At 37.9% G+C, this 19,726-nt stretch overlaps 1 protein-coding gene across 3 annotated transcripts in view; it reads left to right on the top strand.

Annotated features, from left to right (window-relative positions):
* CACNA2D3 (calcium voltage-gated channel auxiliary subunit alpha2delta 3) overlaps positions 1-19,726 on the top strand; it is a 547,059-nt gene that overhangs the window by 347,232 nt on the left and 180,101 nt on the right. For all 3 annotated transcript variants that reach the window (XM_072420933.1, XM_072420932.1, XM_072420934.1), the window contains 3 exons: positions 1,583-1,654; positions 6,201-6,281; positions 9,711-9,785. In XM_072420933.1, the coding sequence (XP_072277034.1) occupies positions 1,583-1,654; positions 6,201-6,281; positions 9,711-9,785 (228 nt within the window). The remainder of the gene's footprint in view (positions 1-1,582; positions 1,655-6,200; positions 6,282-9,710; positions 9,786-19,726) is intronic.

Raw genomic sequence — 19,726 nt, 5'->3', positions numbered from 1 at the left:
ATTGAGCAATAATACTGACAAAGCCTCAGTTCCACGAATTGGCCTTGCCATAAATATGACACAGATTGCTATTATTCTTGTTGTGCTGCCCCGAAGAATAAAAATAGTTTTACTTTTTTAATGTTTCTTGTCCCTGCAGCCCGCTAGAGAAGCCATTTGCAAGGAGTACCAATTTTGCTGATAAATAGGAATTTATAATATAGGAACCTTCAATCTAGAAGTTGTGTTTTATATCTTCTTTTTCTGCAGCAGCTGCTCCCAGGTGCTGCTGGAAGGTTTTAAAGATTTCTATTAACTAATACTGATGAAGCCTTTATTATGCAACTAGCAAGCTAGACTTTGTTCTTGCCAAAACAACTACCTTTAATGAGTGTGGTTGATGGGTGCCCTACAAATGTTTTATCCTCGGGGTCAAAAAACTGCACCCATTCCCTTTTAACAAAAAATATGGTTTTGTATGGCGTGGGATTAGGAAATCATATGTGTCAAAATATACCGTGTCTATAACCCAGGTGTGTACATCTGTCATACCTTGTCTGGGAGTAATTCTTGTATGGCATATGTTGTGTCTACTGCCTGTGTACTGGTATAACTGACTTTAAAGGAAACTCTTCTGTCACTCTATCAAGATCATGGGCTGCGCTGATCAATGAATGCAGCGCCGGCTGCATTCATTGATCAGCTCAGTGTGCGATCCCCGGCACTAGAGGTTAAATGGGGACAGGTCTCCCCATTTCAAACCTCAAGTTCTCTTTTATTGGCATGAATGGGGATGCACTAGAGGTTTTGAATGGGGGTTACTTGTCCCCATTTAACCTCTAGTGCCAGGGATCGCAAACAGGATCCCCAGGGCTGCAAGAATGATTGCAGCTCTGAGAATCCACTGCTATCCCTGGCACTAGAGGTTAATTTCTCCATTGAGAGTTCTTCTGCAGTTCCACTGCTTACCCGGGCACTAGAGGTCAATTACCCTCTAGTGCCTCGGGGATCGCGAAAAGGAGGATTCCCAGGCAATCCTGTGAATCCTCGTGTAATAATTTCTTCGATCTTCCAAAGCTTTCGTGAATTCAGTTCACCGAAATTTCATGGAACCATCGGAAGTTCAAGAAAGTTTTTGCTCATCCCTACTGGTCACATACATCTTGCAACATTTTCATCAGCAAGCAAGTGAGGCTATCCAGCTAGCGAGTGTCAAAAGTTGTTTTCCTTGCTCATTATAGTAATCTTGTCATTGGCATGATCTCTTCACCGGGTCCTAAAATATATGATTGTAAAAGGTCACTTTATATGTAGTATTATGAAAGTACATTTGGTATCCTCCTTCACTAATAGTTAATTAAGTAGAACTAGTGGTTAGTTTTTGGTGATTTTTTTTACTAATATAACTTACACTGTATGTTAAACAAGAAGAAAACGTAATAAAATACTTCAAGCTTAGTGTAAGGAATGAAGCTAGAATGTTTCAAATAAATCTGTTTTTCATATTTTAGAAATGTCTGTTTAGCAAAGCAAAAAATGCTGCTGATGATTTACTGCTAACATTTTATGTGCTCGTTTTAATGTTCCTCTCTATCCCGTCCAGCTTGCCGATGATCAGGGATTGGTTTTGATGACAACTGTTGCAATGCCTGTGTTTAGTAAACAGAATGAAACGGTAAGTATGGCGAAATCTGGTCAGTACATTTTCATTTCAAAATTCTTCAAATTTCTGTATCGGTTGTTTTTTAACAATTTTTGCTATGTATCATTTTTCATCATGTCAACTACTATTTGGCATCTTTAATTTGCAACCAATAAGAACATTTTTTTCTTTTGCTTTTTTTCCTTTATACACCTCTTAACAGAATTACCATTAGTATTGCATGGGCAATAGTGGTATTGTTATTTCATTCCTAGAGCGCCATTATTATGGAATGGTAAAGCTATGTTAGGAAGGACGATCTGCACTAATACTGGAGATGTTTGGATTGGCATTAGTGGGGTACTCCGTGCTAATGTCCTAGTCTGCACAGCACAGTTGTTATTTATCAGTTATTCACTAGAAGCCCAAATAAGAGTTCACACTTTTCGTAAAATTTGGAAAACCACAAGAACATACTGAGTTTAGATTTCCACATTATAGCCCTGTGTAGAAGTACACCTCATATAAATTGTTGCATTTTTTAGTATATTTAAACAAGCAAAGATTACATTTCTATTTTAACACTGCCTACAGCTAAAAGTGATATACCTGAACAAAAGATACATAAACTTGACGTGATGTAATAATTCTCATAATCCGATAAGACAAAAATGCAGAGCTGTCATGTAGAAAAAATAATTACACCACTACATTTACCACTCCTTTGCAATCCATGAAATTACAAACATGAAATGATTGCACCAATTTAACCATGCATGTCTGAAGCAAAGCAGGACTACAGTTTCCTATTAAAAACATAGGCAAGGACTCGGCTTTTATATAACGATCAATTAAAGGTAGAATTCCTTGGCCACAATACCAGTAGATTGAAACCAATGGAAGACAACATTCACAACATTCAGAAGATTCTCAACCAACTATAAAGCCTGTTATTCAAATCTTATCATTTGGTGGTCTGTAGATGCTTCATGGCCTTGGCAGCTTGTAATATCCAATTAAATATTCATTATATCAGTGTGATAGATGGGAATGTGGGGCCAAGTTTCTCAAAGTTGAAACTGAACCAGAAATTGATGTTTCATTGAGATAAAGATCTTAAACAACACTAGCAAGTCCAAAAGAATTGTGTGTGTGGGGGGGGGAATGACTAACATAGTTAAAGTATTACTGGAATTGAATCGTAACACTTGCTTACATTAGTACACTTACTAATGGTACACCAAAACATCTGATATTTTGGAAAATATATTTTGGAAAATAAATTATTGAAATGGTTCTGATGTTCATACTTAAGTATTTTACCTTTAGCTGCAGGAACTGTTTAAATGGGATTTTTTAGGCTGCTTCATATTGCGTTACTTTGGCATAACATAGGTTGCATATTACAATTCTTGGCAAGGAAAGAAGAGGTTTTCATGGGCAACCATATTGATATTATTCCAGTATGCTTCATGTTCGGTTACTTCTTGGAAGAATCTAGCAGTGGCCTAAAATAGGGCTGGCATAATACAAACCCATAGCAGAGACAAAGAAGGGGTCTTTCTTAATTCTAATAATAATTCTATCAATGAAACAACTTATCAAGCTATTCTCAGCCATTATTTTCCCAAGAAATGATTAGTTGTGAGGAATGGACATATGGAATGGAATGCCATACCCGTCATTTTACCAGCTTAACTGGGTTAGCCATTCAAAATCACAAAGGTGTCTTTAACATTAAAAAATCCTAGCCTAATGTATGCCCATTAATCAAATAATATAATGAGTAGGTGCCAGGTTGAGTTTATGTTGTCACATTGCAACTACATAGGGATTAGAAGGGAACGTCACTAACATTATTCTCTCTTTGATCCATGCCAGTTCAGAAGTTATACTCATCCTCTGGCAAAGAAATAACCATTTATTGACTCAAGTAGCTCTTAATTCAAAATCACACATAGATCAGAACCCATACATAGTTACATAGTAAATCAGGTTAAAAAAAAGTCCTTCAAGTTCGACCACTAGGAAAATAAACACATCTCAGATATAAAACCCTATGGGCATAGTTGATCCACAGGAAGGCAAAAAAAACAGTTTGTTATTTTTACTTTAAAGTCTTAATCCCCAGTTTTATTCTGTGCTTCCAGAATTCATCCAGCTTTTTCCTAAAGCAATCTATAATAGTTGCTGAAACTACTTCCTGAGGGAGCCGATCTTAAAGTAAATAGTTGGGAAGAGAGACAAATAACATAAACTTCGCCTGTTGCCCCAATTTTTTCTGCAACTTACAATACATTTTTATAGAGAACTATATTTTTAAATTAAATTTTAAAACAATATTCTAATAATTTGCTCTTTATATTATTTTATGCTTTTACCCAGTTTGAATTACGCACAGTTAGTTTTAGCGGTTACAAAATGCCCCCAGTACTGATACCCTCTGTTCTCCTACAGAGCTTTTTATTTATCTATAAAAAAACAGAACTTAAAGCCAAAGTCTGTTGTATCATTATCTGGCGATATCTAGTTACCATACAAAACTGTGCTGTACAGCAAAAATATAATTGCAAAACCTGGTGAAAACAAAGACCCGAGACAATTTACAGTGCTGGCGAGGTTTAAGAGCCTTTACAAAGACTTTGAACTTTTTAGATGAACAATTCTCAGACATCTGGTGCAGGCCGCAATAAATTTTGTTGTTGGCGCAAATGAAAAAAACGTAAGTGATATAAAGTGATTTTAGGCTGTTAAGATTTCATTTTAGTGCAATGAAAAGAAGGAAGTTTGGGTTACCTCACCTTTGAATTGCTAGAAGTGCAGATTCCGTCCTCTTAAATGAACATTGTCTAACGTCATTACTTTAAATCCATATGTACAGCAAACCTTCTGGTGGTCAAGGGAAAAAATGGATTGTTCCCTAAAAATCAATGTCATCACATACATTCTGAAGAACTGTGGTTGACTTTTGGATTGTGCAACCTGTAAATATTTTTATTGATTAAGAGTCCTACAAAAATTCCAGACTTTATTAGCTGTCACAGATTTGCAATGCATTGTAATGTAGAGCATGTATTTTATAGTCTTTTTTTTAGTGGCTGACAATATGAGCTTTTATGTGCTCAGCACTCCTAAACACACGGTATGAGTAACCTTTAATCTGATATCTTTGGTGGACAAAACCTTAAACTCTTACTTCTTTCAGTACCGATAATTTGCAAACACTGTGCAGGATACATTCAGAGCTGAAGGAGGGTCAAGTGCTAATAACACTTGTTTAGCAAGTTGATTTATTAAAGCTGAACTCCAAGCAGAACAAAGAACATAGTAATGTAGCTCTATAACTCTTTAAAATTAAAAGTATTTTTGCAAGTAGTGAAAGAGCCTAAATCTGATATGGTATCAGTCTTAAATTTCTTAAACAGCATAGCTTACAGCAGAGGTGGAAGAATCGGCAAAAGAGCCAATCGGGCGTGCTATAGTGCAAGGAGCATGATAAAAAAGTTGGATGAATTCTAGAAGCACAGAATATACCTGGGTATTAAAGTTTTAAAGTAAAGATAACAGAGACTGTTGATCCAGGGAACATCCGATTGCCTCATGGAATCAGGAAAGAATCCTTTTCCCCTATAGGAGCAAATTGTACCAGGGGTTTTTTTTTGCCTTCCTCTGGATCAACTATGTCCCTTGGGTTTTATACCTGGAATATGTTAAATCCCCTAGTGGTTGAACTTGATGGACTTATGTCTTATGACTTATGTATGTAACTATGTAATAATAAGCATTTCTAAAGCTAAGGATCACTTATTACGTAGATGTTAACTCATGAATACACTAATGGCACTTGGTTGGTTGCGTTGCTTGCTTTTATCAAGTCATGGATTATCAAATTAAGAAATAGGCTGGGAGAGGGTGGACCTTTATCTTAAAAATGTAGAATTATCATTTATCCTATAGCTTGCAGGGCTCCTGTTCTTTACTTTTCGAGCAAGACAAAAGAGGGTAATGGGGCAAATGTGATTCTAATGAACAGTTGGCAGCCCATTTAAAATAAGTCCGAGGAATCCAGGCGTGCTGGCAACTACTCAAATTCTTAATGAACGCCTAGGCTCTGTTGTATTGCATGCTGATGAAGGCACAACATGGATGACTTTCGGTGAAGGCCTCTTACGCACTTGAACTTCAATACAATGCCAGGCACATATTTTCTAACTAAAACATTTGGCAGTGATAAAAACTGTGGAAATTCACATAATAATTGCAATCATAAATGTGTCAGATCTTCCTTGACGTGTTGTAGAAACACGTATTTGTTGATTGCCACTGATACATTTCTCATGTTGGACCGTTTTTCATCCGAATGAAGAAACAAAAACTTGACAGCTGTTTTTTCTCATTCTATTTTCATTCATATCCATCAGTGTCTATGAAACGCCGGCACAGCAAAGCTGAAAGTCATCTGTGCGCTGTAATAGATTTATGACAACATGAAAATAATTAGTGTACGCCTGTGATGCTTTACCAATAGATGTTTACCTTAGTTTGATGCCTGTTTTTCTTCATTTCTTGTTTTGTGCAGAGATCAAAGGGGGTTCTCCTAGGTGTGGTTGGCACAGATGTTCCGGTGAAAGAACTTCTAAAGGCCATTCCTAAATATAAGGTAATACTTAATAAAAAGATGTTCACCTATTTACAGGATGTGAGTAATGTCCCACTATTGAAGGAATGTTCAAGCTAGTTCACATGGACATGAAGACTTCCAACCAACTCTACCCATCAGTTTTTTTTTACAAGAGAGCAAGTCAGCATAAATACCTCTTTATCTTTATGCAAAAACATACCAGCTATTCACATTTCCCACAACGGTCATCAGAAAAACAAGAAACAAAATACTCTTTAAAGTGATATTATTCTCATGTTTGTTGTAAACTATTTTTATGTGCTGGTACATTTTTGCTCAAAGAACAATAGTTATCTTTAATAGCCTGCTCTCAGCAAAAAACTGTGGTGCAACATTACACACCATATAATGCAACACATGGACTTTATAGATCCTGACAAATATACCAGAGAAACCCCATCTGTATCTTCAGACTTTGAGATAGAAGGGCAAAATGTTAGTGAGAGGATATGGTTAGTGTTTCTCAACCAGAGCTCCATGGAACCCTAGGGTTCCTCTAGAGTTTGCTAAGGGTTCCTTGAGCAATGAGCAACTCGGACCTTTCAAGTCAGTTACCATTGACACCAATGATTTTTTTGGCTATCTGTAAGCATTCTTCTCACTAGCCAGCAATGCAGGAGGCATTCTTCCTACATTTTAGAAGAGATTCCCTGAGATCTGAAGTTATTTCTAGGATTTCCCATGCTAAAAAGGTTGACAAATGCTGATATAGGTGAATTTCTTTGGTATGGTTATCTGGATCAGCGATCGCCAACCCGTGGTCTGCAAGAAAAATTTGGTGGTCAGCAGCTCCGACCGCTGCACCCCTTAGTGAGGTCAGGAGAAGAAGCTCGCTGGGAGGGCGCACCCGCCAGAGCCGCAGACCATACTGACGCCAAACAAATCACAGGCTCAGGGAAGTGGTCAGGTTGTGTTTCTTGTGTCTCAGGCTCAGACCTGTGATGGGGGAGTGGACGGGTTCTGGTATCATGACGTCACTCTGGGGGGGGAATTTTTTCCCCTTTGAGTGACACCCGGCTCCCGTCGCATGCGTGGTCCATTTACTGGTCCATGGGTCCGAAAATGGTTGGCGATCACCTATCTAGATCACTGGCTTACATCATTTGTGCAACCACATTCCTTTGGATAGAAGTTTTTGGCTGTCACCATATTGGCATACCTAGTGGCTTTCTAATATTGTAGCGATAGATAGAAAATAAATCCCACTTCTTATGGTTGGACCCTGTACCATATTGATATACCTAATTATGTATATAAATGATCCAGTTCTAAAATTGGAGTATTGGATTTTGCAGAAAATACATCCCATTCCTTATGGCTGTACCCTGTGCCATGTTGGTAAACCCAGTAAAGTATATGGATGAATATTGGACAAAATAAATACCCTACTCTTGGTGCCCATACATTGAGCCAAATAGGTGTGCCCAATAAAATATATGGATGAATACATTTTTTTCAGTATTAGATTTAGAAAAATCCATCCCACTCTTGGTAGTCAAATAAAATTTTGCTGGTTCTGAAGATTCATGGCAAAAGCTAAACACTTTAAGCGTTGGATACTGGAAATGATCTGTTCTCTATGCTGCCACTGTGTTTATCTGCAAACCTCCCTGCATACAGTTGGATGTTGTTTTCTGCCCATATAAATCACGTATATCTTGAAATGCCTTAAACGCTGCCACAGGATTACTTGTTAATAAAGGTGGCTTATTTTGCTTTCTAGCATTTACTGAATTACTGGATAATCAATGTCATCAGATAATAAAAAATGATTTTGGAGGTGTTGCTTTAGAATATAAACAAGTATCAAATGTGCCCCTATTATAATGGTGTGTATGCACCCCCTCGCCAGGCCTGTTCTCTGCTGAGTGTTCAATAAAACATTCCTTTTAGATATACGGGAAAACCAGATGGACATAGAACTATATGAATGGATCACAGGTGTTCTGCAGTGCCTGGCTCTTTCCCCGGGTGTTGTAAACTACATGTGCTTTTTTCCTCATATGTCTTACTTATAACCTTCCATAAACAAACTCAGAGAAATGCTTTTTAACTCTGGAAAGTTTATAGTTAATGTAATTGTGACCAGCGATGGGATTTATATTAGCAGATATACTAAACATAAAAAAGAGAAGCTTGAAGAACACTGAAAGTCATGAAACTTTTCTTTATATACGTATTTGTGGAAGGTCACCTGCTCGGGGGTAGAAGTATCATTTTGTAGTGATATTACTTTAAACATATAGAAAATACAGAAACAAATGTAGAAATGTTGTATTGTAAATGAAATAACCAATGCATTTCATTTGTGATTTCCTCATTGTATTAATCCAATGCAAAGAGTAAGGAATGGTAACAAAGTTACTAAGTTTCTAACAAAGTCCTATTACTATCTGACATTTACACTACTACTGGACACTCCATTTTCATTGCAGTGTATAATTCTTTAGAAACATAAGTACACAGAGCAGGTATTCCCAATTAAACATGATTTTATCTTTCTGCGGGTGTCTAGAGACTCCGCGTGTAAAGATTTGTGCAGACAATACATTTGTGTTGATGTAAATGATCTTTTATTTTCAGTGATAGTAGAACAAGTGAGTGCTGTACACACTGTGCCATTCTGTTCTATGGAGAAAAGAGGGGGAGGCCAAGCAGGATCCCCTTGTTGTGTACTCCTCCATAGGAAATCACAGTAGTCATCCCTACACAAATGACTAATTCGTCATGGTCAATCCCTAAACAGGAGGAGACTGCTGTACATTTGCTAGATTTTTATCTGAACTGTGTGTGAGCTGTGTGTGTACATCCAAACAGCCTCGATATAGCTGAAGGGCTCATTTAGGTCAAAATTATTGAATTTTGAAGGAATATATCTAGCTGTTTTGTATGCTGGATAGAATGGGGAAGGGTCAGAACATTGTAAAATCATAGAAGTAATCTTAATTTCTGAATCAATGAACCTGATTTATTAAGGCTGTAGAGGATAGACAACCTGGGTGATCCAGCAAAGGTTTAGTAAAGAATTGAGAACATTTGCCAAATAATAGCAAATCATTTTAGGAACTCCACCCAGGTTTTCTGGATTATCCAGGTTCTCCCTTGATAGTATATCTTCTCCAGGCTTGGAGAGATTTAATAAATCAGGCTCAATGTTTCCTAATTTATTATGTTGACCCTAATGTATTATGTTGACCCTATATCCTGTTTATTAATAATAATAATAATAATAATAATAATGTGTGAACTGATTTTCATTTCAGTAATCATAGTAGTGGTAGAAATAATTGATCTGATAAATAAATGTCTGATAGGATTTTAATAGTGATGATCATAGATGCATGGCAGGTAATGTACAGCCAAAGGGAAGATCCTTAACTTTGTATATATATTCAATTCCTGTTACAGCTGGGAATCCATGGTTATGCTTTCGCTATTACCAACAATGGGTATATCCTGACTCACCCTGAACTGAGGCCTTTGGTAAGTTGTATGCTGAACTTTTAATATTTTTATTATCATAATATGCTTTTTGGGTCCTTATAATACACACCTAATAACAATAATAATGCTAGACATATACTATGCACGCTTCTTTCAATGCTTCATCGTTCTAAATGTTCAATGTTTGACATTTCATTTGTTATTATATATTCAGTTAAATCAATCCGTGTGATTGACTTTAAGTCTTCAAAGTACAAACACTTGTTTGATTCGATCAGCATTATGATCATTTTCACCACTGAAATCTCAATAATGATGGGAAAACAGTTTTGATTCCAATATAATTGTTAACCAACTACCTAAAAAATGTCTTGACATTTATGAACATAATCTACGGAAAATATTGTAGTGAAATTGTTCTGATTTCATAACTAAGTTAGTTTATTCTTACAAGATTTAAGATAATGATTAAAAATTAGAACTTGTTAATAAGGGGCCAATGACATTCAGTGCCTGCCATGGACTGGGCTCTTTTTATATTATATTATGGGACAGGCGACAGGTGACTTTTTGTATTTTGAGTTTCATTCTGCATTAAGGGAAGGTTTGGAGGGTGAATTAAATAATCATTTTAAGGTACCTGTAGTAAAAGAAATATGCAAGCTGCTTCTAATACTTCCAATAATGGTTGTCTGGCCTCAGGGACACTTTTCTTACTAACATGGAACAAGCCGACATTAGGGGGTCAGCAATGGAAGATAAATATTTTATGTAATGAAAGCTGACATTTACCTAAAGTGTGTGTAAATGTATTTTTTAGTTTCAGGTGGTGTAGAGAAGGGCGAGGTCCTGTAAAAAAGTTTTTATTGCTGTATGGAAAAATGTATTAGTTTAATTTGCCCTGGTGACCATTAAAATTTAAGGGAAAGCAAACATTTCAACAGGGCAATAGGTGATATAAATTCTCTATGCAAAAAAACATATACGGGCAGCATGGTGGCTCAGTGCTTAGCACTCTGGTCTTTGGCCCCCCCCCCCCCCGTGTTTGCATGGGTTTTCTCCCACATTGTAAAACATGCAGTTAGGTTAATTGGCTTCCCCCAAAAATGACCTTACACTGTGTTACCAGCATATCACCATAGTAGGGACATTAGTGTGAGCCCCTATGAGGGACAGCTAGTGACATGACTATGGACTTTGTACAGCACTGTGTTATATGTTGGTGCTGTATAAATACTGTATAATAATAGTTAACCTTGGACAGAGTACCTTTCATACCCTTGTAAGTAAAGAAATCTCCCTACTTCAGTGAAGACAGCAAAACATAACCTGATGGGGGCATTAACCCTTCTCTGCTCCATACAAAACTGAAAAAATGCCTTTACATACACTTTGTAAATAAAAATGTTCTGTGTAATTTGTACATTTGAGCAGTAGGTGGTGCTAGAGTACTGCATTTCGGTATACAGTATATTCATCATTGTTCAGTGGTAAAAACTTTCTGATTTCTTCTTCTTTTTAAATGTTTGAATTTTTAAAAAAAAAAGGATTTTAAAAGCCATCCCAAATTTAGACATTTTTTTTCAATTTTTGTTTGTATGCACATAAATAATATGATGGTTAAAAGTTTTTCCTTCTCTTTTTTTTGTCTAATTAGAATTAAATAGGAACAATCAATAGCATCACGAGGTACAGTTCAGGTTTTTGACTTTGGTGAAACAAAGCTAAAACAAAATCTTTAGATTAAGCTCTAAACAGAGTAAACAAACAACATACAATGTATCTCTATAAGGGATGCAGTGAACTGACTGGGCCAATGTATTTGGTGGCCAAAAAAATATTTCACTTCTTTAAGTCATATAATTTAAAAGGACTTACGAGCTTGTTCGGAGCCACACGATTTTGCTGTGGTTAAGATTCATGCTTTCGGGTTTTATGCTGGGTGAATGCATGGCACAGACATGATGGATCAAAACGCGTCCTGCTTCACACTTGCCTGCAGGAGAACAGAGCTTCATTTTTCTTGATGTTATTTAAAGTAATAGAGTCTCCGTTACTTTTTTGGCATAGCTGCATTTCTGTAGAATATAGGAGTAGAATGTAGTGGCGCAGCGACATGATTGGATCATTCACAAGGCAGCCTTGGCAAGTGGCTAAGGTGTGAAAGTGATATGGGGCTCCATGAGCAAGCTATTGTGGTGTGTAATAACTTTCTAATGCTGTAGAATAGCAAGAAATGAGAAGGTGCGAGGATTGTGATGCAGATTGGCAGGAATATAAAATGTTTGAAACCCAAGTAATGCTTTACTCCGAGTTTTGAACATTTCAGGGTGGGGTGAATTGAGGATGAAAGGGGCCCTAGGCAAGGTAGAAGATTTGCCAACCCAATTGCAGGAAAGCCACCCCATTTACATTGAATTGGAATGGCATAGCTCCATCACAAATCAACCGCCCTTGTAAAGCTTTGTCCAGCCCCTGCAGGCTTCTATAGGAGTATGAAGGTTGTAGCTTGGCGCCAACATCCACCAGGCTCTAGGTTCTTGCAGTTGCATGAAGAATGTTGATGAGCCCAACATCCACCAAGCCCTAGGCCTCAGCAGGAGCACGAAGGTTGTAGCAGGACCCCCAAAATCCACCAGAACCTAGGCTTCTGCAGGAGCATGACCATTGTTGATGAGCCAGACATCCACCAAGCCCTAAGCTTCTGTAGGAAAAAGATGGTTGTAGCTGGACCCCAAACACTTGCCAAATTCTAGATACCTATGGGAGCATTAAGATTGTTAATCTGACATCCACCATGCCCTAGGCATCTACAAAAGCATAAAGGGCAAAGCAGGACCCCCAAAATCTGTCAAGCCCTAGGTTCTTGAAGGAGCATGAAAAATGTTGATAGGCCTTACATCCACCAAGCCCTAGGCTTCTGCAGGAGCGTGAAGGTTGTTGCTGGACCCCCAAAATCCACCAGATCCCATACTCCTGCAGGAGCATGAAGATTGTTAATGAGCCCAACATCCACCAAGCCCTAGGCTTTTGCAGGAGCATGAAGGTTGTAGCTGGACCACCAACATCCGCCAGACCCTAGGTTCTTGTAGGAGCATTAGGATTGTTAATGGGTCTAACATCCACCAAGCCCTAGGCTTCTACAAAAGCATGAAGGTTGTAGCAGGAGCCCCAAAATCCAGCAGACCCTAGGCTCCTGCAGGAGCATGAACATTGTTGATGAGCCCCACATCCACCAAGCCATATTGCACCGCATTGCACTGAAACACTTTGCAATAAGCACTGTCCGATGGAGCATGATGGCGTGAACTGAGTTAGAACTGAATTGGTCAATGAAACCCATCATTTGTCCTATAGTATTTGTATATATATATATTTATTATCAATATTTTTAAATAATGACATATCAGCATAGTGGATCAGTGGTTAGCACTCTGGCCTTTTACAACTCTAGGTTGGAATCTCAGCCAGGACACTATCTGCATGGAGTTTGCAGGTTCTCCCGTGTTTGTGTGGGTTTCCTCCGGGTACTCCGGTTTTCTCCCACATTCCAAACATGCAGTTAGGTTAATTGGCTTCCCCCCAAAACTGACCTTAGACTGTATTAAAGACATATGATTGTGGTGGGGACATTAGATTGTGAGCTCCTTTGAGTGACAGATACCGATATGACTGTGGATTTTGTACAGCACTGCATAATATGTTGGCGCTACATAAATACTGTGTAATAAAAATAATACCAGGAATTTATTCATGTGGAAGTTAAGGATAACTCCTAAATATTTTGGAGCAATGACCCGGTCCTGTAGCACCTTTAGCCATTATTACTACGACTGCTCACAGTCCAGTAATGGGGTGCAAGGACAGGAAGGAGAAACTAAATTCTGTATTTGCAAGAGATTGTGAATCTCCAGCCCATCTGCAGGTTATTCTTCCCATAGGTACCTCTGGTTGCCTTCTATCCCACCAACGTCCTAGGTTAGGGTTTGGTTTTCCATCATTTCTAATTCTTCCCAAAATGTCCAATTTATTTTGAAATATTATTACAATAACTGCAGAACGAAAAATTAGAATTCAGCTTGCAAACTGCATTTAAAAACTCCTCTCTGCTAACATATGCTCCGGCTTTTTCTACGTATTAGCATAATCCTTTCCTCCTATATAAAGCTCTTAGGCCGACTTGTCTACTGTGCAGTGCTCAGTAGTTAAATTGTTTTTTATTGTTCACAAGTAAGATTTTCCTCCATCCATATGTTTGCAATGTATCAGCGCGCTTTCAGTTCCAACATGCACACTCGGCTGAGTTAATGATTCAGGTATGTGCATTTCCAATTGTTTAGCTGTCTTTAAAACAACATTGGATTTTTTCAGCTTAGCGTGGACTTTACTTAAAAGTCAGCTCCGTCATTTCATTAATTTACAGTACTTCATTCATGAAATTAGGGATAAGTAGTTGCAGGGATCGCACATATGTGTATATGTCTCTTCTATTTGACAAAAAACATAATCGCCTTTAAGATACATTAAGGGCCCGACGTTTCATAGGCTTCGTGGTTTGAATAAACATCAGCTTATTCCTAAGGATCAGCGCAATGATTTAATTTTAACCCATTGTTACATGAAGCTATTCATTTAAAGCTGAACTCCAAGATTATCTTTAGTCTTGCACAGTTGTACTGCCCCTTCTTTTGCAATAAATTGCTGCACACTGTTAGCTTCTCACATTGTTCAACAGAAGCTGCTGCAAGTCAGACAGAGCCCACATTATTATTAACTTTATAGAAGCTTTCAGAATTATCCAGCCTTTTCCTCTGCAGTTTCACTGTCTCTGGCCCACCTTTCATTCATTGAATGTCAGTTCTTGTAATTGTAGTGGCTTGGCAATACCTAGGGCAGTCTGTATGCAAATGCAGGAAACCAATTTTTCCTATTTTGCATCAGTTCTAAAAGGCATGGTTTTGTGATATTCTGAAAGTTTTGAATACTGCCCTACTGGATCCTTCCTCCAGCCATAATTTGCCTGCATTGCATAAAGATTAATAAATATGCCACAATCTAAAACAAGTTATGTAATAGGAAAATACAACAATTATTTTTTAACATTATTAAGTATTCTTTTAATTTAAAAAAAGTCATAATGTTGAAAAGGTTGGAAGGGGAAACCAGGAAGGGCAGAATCGATGTGGCACAGACAGCATCTCTTGCATCATCAGGGTTTTATTTTCAGTTTAGTAGTGTAGTAGGCAGTATTGATCAAACCAAAACACTATAAATAGCTTTTGTTGGTAGGAAAAAAACAGGGAGAAAAACTTTGTACACCTTTTGATTTTTATACACCTGAAATGTAGAACACACCAGGATGGCATGGTGGCTCAGTGGTTAGCACTCCAGCCTTTGCAGCTCTATGTCACAGGTTTGAATCTTGGCCAAGACACTATCTGCATGGAGTTTGCAGGTTCTCCCCGTGTCTGTGTGAGTTTCCTCCAGGTACTCCGGTTTCTCCCCGAATTCCAAAAACATGCAATTAGGTTAATTGGCTTTCTCCCGCAAAAATTGACCTTGTACTGTGTAATGAGGTATGATTGTCCTTTAAGGGACAGCTAATGACAAGACTATGGAATTTGTAAAGTGCACTTTTCAGCACTAAATAAATACTGGATAATAATTATATTGTATCTAGGTGATTTAAATCTTAAGGTAAATTAGCCTACAATGACTACAATCAGAGCTAAGCTACGTATACCTCTCCAGTAATTGTAACTTCAGAGGGAGCCAGTAAAGTTCATGTACATACAGTCACATACATGTCTAAAGTTCAACAATATTAAAAATGTTTTTTTTTCTGGAGAGTTGCTACAACATTCATTCTTGAAAATAAGTACTTAAAGGGTTAAAACATCAGAATTTGATCAGATCAGAATCAGCTCTTCGGGGCAGGGTCCTCTCCTCCTGTATCACTGTCTGTATTAGTCTGTCATTTGCAATCCCTATTTAATGTACAGCGCTGCGTAATATGTTGGCGCTATATAAATCCTGTTTATTAATAATAATAATAATAATAATAATAATAACATGGGGGGCTATCAGGAGAATCTTTGATAGTGAAGATAAGCTTCTAATTGCAGTGTGGACAAACCAGGAAGACTACAGTGACAAGTGAAATGACAATAAGCAGTGAAATGCTTACTTCTGGCATGTACAGTTCTCCTTCTAAACAGGATAGGACGTAACCAGAGGTTGGAACTCGAGTCTTAAGTTGCCTAATTAAAGACTTGTGACTCGACTTGGGGGTTTTGCCCAGCGACTTGCAACTCGACTTGCAACTTGACTTCCGGCTTTCTCCTCTGACAGCTGAAGGTGGTGGGGAGGAGGAAGGCTGTAATAAAGAAGCCTCACTGTTTTCCTCCCTTCCCCCTTCAGCTGTCAGAGGAGAAAGCCGTGGATTTAGAATGTGATTCTGTGCTCAAGAACAGGATCAGAGCTCTGTTTCTTAATGGGGACAAATAGGGATAAATAAAGTTCTTTTTGACCTGAGACTTGGGACTTGGTGTTAATCACGTGGGACTGGAGTTGGACTTGAAGGGTGACGACTTAGTTCAACCTCTGTACTTAACTATGCAATACGGCTGTTTCCAGCACTCATTTACTATAGAATAGGGTGGGATTATGTTTTTTCAAATTTATGATTTATTATTTATTTGGACAAATACATGTATGGGGCAATAAGAAGTTGGAAGGCTTTTATTGTATGGCATGCCATACTGCATTTTTATTGAACTGTTTTTCACATGCAAGATAAAGATCAAAAGTCATAGCATGAGATTTACTGACCCTTATTTATTTGGGTGACACAAAAAGTTTACTTTTATTATCGGAGGAGCTGTTTATACTTCTCAGTGTTCTGTTTTAGACCTAATAACCGCCACATTCTTTATGCAGCGGGTTCTCCTTCTTAAATACAAGTATCAGTTTACCTTACAATGATTTAGAAGGAATTATTCCTCCGCCATTCTCATCAACCCCTAAATCCTAACACAAAGCACACTTCTGTGCACACGTGGGGAATTCGCTGACATAAATATGGCCCTTTTAACGATTGTTAAATAAAGATATTTGCTGCGAGGATCAAGCCAGTGAGGAGCTGAAGTCTATGTGAGTGGCTGGGCTGCCGGGAGCTGCAGTAGTCGCTAAATTAAAATTAAAATGTTAACTGTCACTATATATTGTGTGTACCTGAAAAATGTGTATTTAGAGATTAGTAAAGCGGTATTAAGCCTTTCATAGCTGTAAATTCTGGGGGAAATTTGTTACTTGGAGTATAGAAAAACAAAGGAGGCCTGGTCTCATGGGGAGAGTTAATGCCCCCACTTAAGCCTGAGGCTTTCAAGAGTGGCAAATCCCATTCCTCCCCGGGGAGCATAGCCTAAATCACAGATAACCTCCACTTACCCTCCCTGTATAGGGCTGGATAATCAGCAGCTCGGGCTGACAGCACAGAATTCAACAGCTTCAATGTTCTGTAGTCACTTATGGTATTAAAGCACCGGGTGACCTTTCTACAGCATACACTTGTGTACCATCATTACAGCTTCTGCAGGGCCCATTATTACTATTAAAATAAACCTAAAAATAAAAAAGAAGAACATCTGGGAAGGAAAGGGGGACGGAGAGACTGGGAAAGACAGACAGTCCTTCCAAATCAACAGGGTCTGAGAATGCCTAAAGCAAAACTCAAACTACAAATAAAAACATTGCCAGCAGGTTGGTTATTGACTCTTCTGTCAATGGTCCTGATTTATTAAAGCTCTCCAAGGCTGGAGAAGATACACTTTCATTAACCCCCCTAGCATTCTAATTCCGTCCAAATTTTCATGCAAAACGCGGAACAATTTTTTGCATGTAAATTTTTTTTCCAAAACACTATATATAGCTTTTGTTGTAGGCTACAATTTCATCATAGGCTATAATTCTTAGGCATACCTCACTGATATTTAATAAGTAATAAAATAAATTTAAATGTAATAATAAACTTTAACTAACAAAACACAAATATCTGTTAAAAAAACTTAAAAAATATTTAAACATGTAATATGTGTACAGTAGCATGAATAATATATACATCATATAATTATATGAATATTTCTTTGTATTGGACTCAATACAGCTTTTTTGTATTGAATCCAATACAAAATTATTTGAATTTCCCGCCGATCCCCCCACTTGCCCGGGCCGACGCATGCACCGACGTCACCAGAAAAACCCCGGAGATGGTCGCAGCATTGTGTGGCTGGAAACCAGAGGAGCTGGACTTGTTCCCAGGACCTGCGGGGACCAGCAGGACACCGGGGGACACTGAGGGAACAAGGTAAGTGGGGTTTTTTTAGTTAAAAGTGACCCCGAGTGTGACTTGGGAATAGTGCTTTTTGAATGGAAAATCCACCCCCAGTCACACTCGGCAATACCGCTAGGGGGTTAATAAACCTGGGTCATCCAGCGAACCTATAATGGATGTGGTCCAGAATTGAAAACATAGCAAATGAATATTCACTGATGAAAGTGTCTCCTCTTCAGCTTTTGAGAGCTTTTGTAAATCAAGGCCAATGTCTCTTAATAATTAATTATTATCTGAAATAAAACAAACTTACCTGCCTGTTTGAAATCTTCTCTGTAATGTACATTGTGCTGCACATGCGTAACTGGTTCTAGGAATGAATGAACTCTCGTGCACTTGCATGACATCATTCCAGCCTGGCTCAAACCTAGAAGAAGACCGGGGGAAGATGGCAAAGGAGCAAGGATAGGTGAGTTTAGTTAAAGAATTGTGAATAGGTAGGTAAGTTTGTTTTAAGGCAGAATATACATTGACTGTCCTGTAATAAAGAACCTACCTGCTTACAAGTATTTTATATTTGTGTGTTTAGTTTTGCTTTAAAGCATAACTGAAGTTCTGCATTTAAAAATTGCAAGCAGGCAGTACATAGGGGATATCCCTTCTGCAATAAAACATACTTACCTGCCAGTTCACATCTGCTTTTCCAGCTGCACATAGGGTGTTGACATATTCCAGGATATGCGCATGCACACAGGAGTTAATATTATTACTAATACTAACAGTTTAATGCTAAACTCAAAACAAATAATAAATTCATGAGCTTAGCTTCAGGCATAAGGACAGCCCCTCTTATCCTCCCTCCCACTCCTTCCTATTACTAATATGTTGGCGCTATATAAATCCTGTTTAATAATAATAATAATAATAATAATAATAATAATTACTAAATAGGAAGAAAATTATGTTTACTTCCTGGATAGGTCCTTCATTGGGTGTCTATATTACTGCCTACATGTTGTGGGCTCTTCCTATTGGATGTATGTGGACTCTAGAAGATGATGTCATCAACAAAGGCAAACAAGAACCAGCTTGCACGGTTGTCATCAGGACCCACCAACATGAAAATTGGTGCTGACAATGCACCCTGATGGTGGATTTAGGGAAGTATGTCTTCCTTCTGCGGTCAGAGGAGTTCACTGTTACTAAAAATGGTTCATTTTTTTAACATGGTCTACAAAACAAGAGAACCTCTGTGGGTTAACATCATATGGTATTGTAGGATACATGGCGTGGCTGATTTCTATTATATTTCAAGGTCCATCAGAGGATATAGGAGTTCCATATGTGTTCAAACTATGCATTCCAACGCGTTTCGCAGAAAAAGGATTCTGTTTCCTCAGGTGTTTGTTCACACAAAACTATACAGATAATATTACAATTAAAAAGGTTCCTTTTTTGCCTCTGAATATCACCACAATGTTAGTATACAGCGGGCACGGAGCTGTGGTGTGACAATACTGATTTTAGTATAATACAGCTGCAATTTGCTGTTGTGTATTTTCCAGTGATAATGCTCATAGATCATGAGTTTTGTGTAGCACAAGGTTACTTTAAATTACATATACTACAAAATAAATATATATATATA

The sequence above is a fragment of the Pyxicephalus adspersus genome, chromosome 8 (genome assembly GCF_032062135.1).
Source record: "Pyxicephalus adspersus chromosome 8, UCB_Pads_2.0, whole genome shotgun sequence".
Taxonomy (NCBI): domain Eukaryota; kingdom Metazoa; phylum Chordata; class Amphibia; order Anura; family Pyxicephalidae; genus Pyxicephalus; species Pyxicephalus adspersus.
This window is presented reverse-complemented; position numbering and strand designations above follow the sequence as displayed.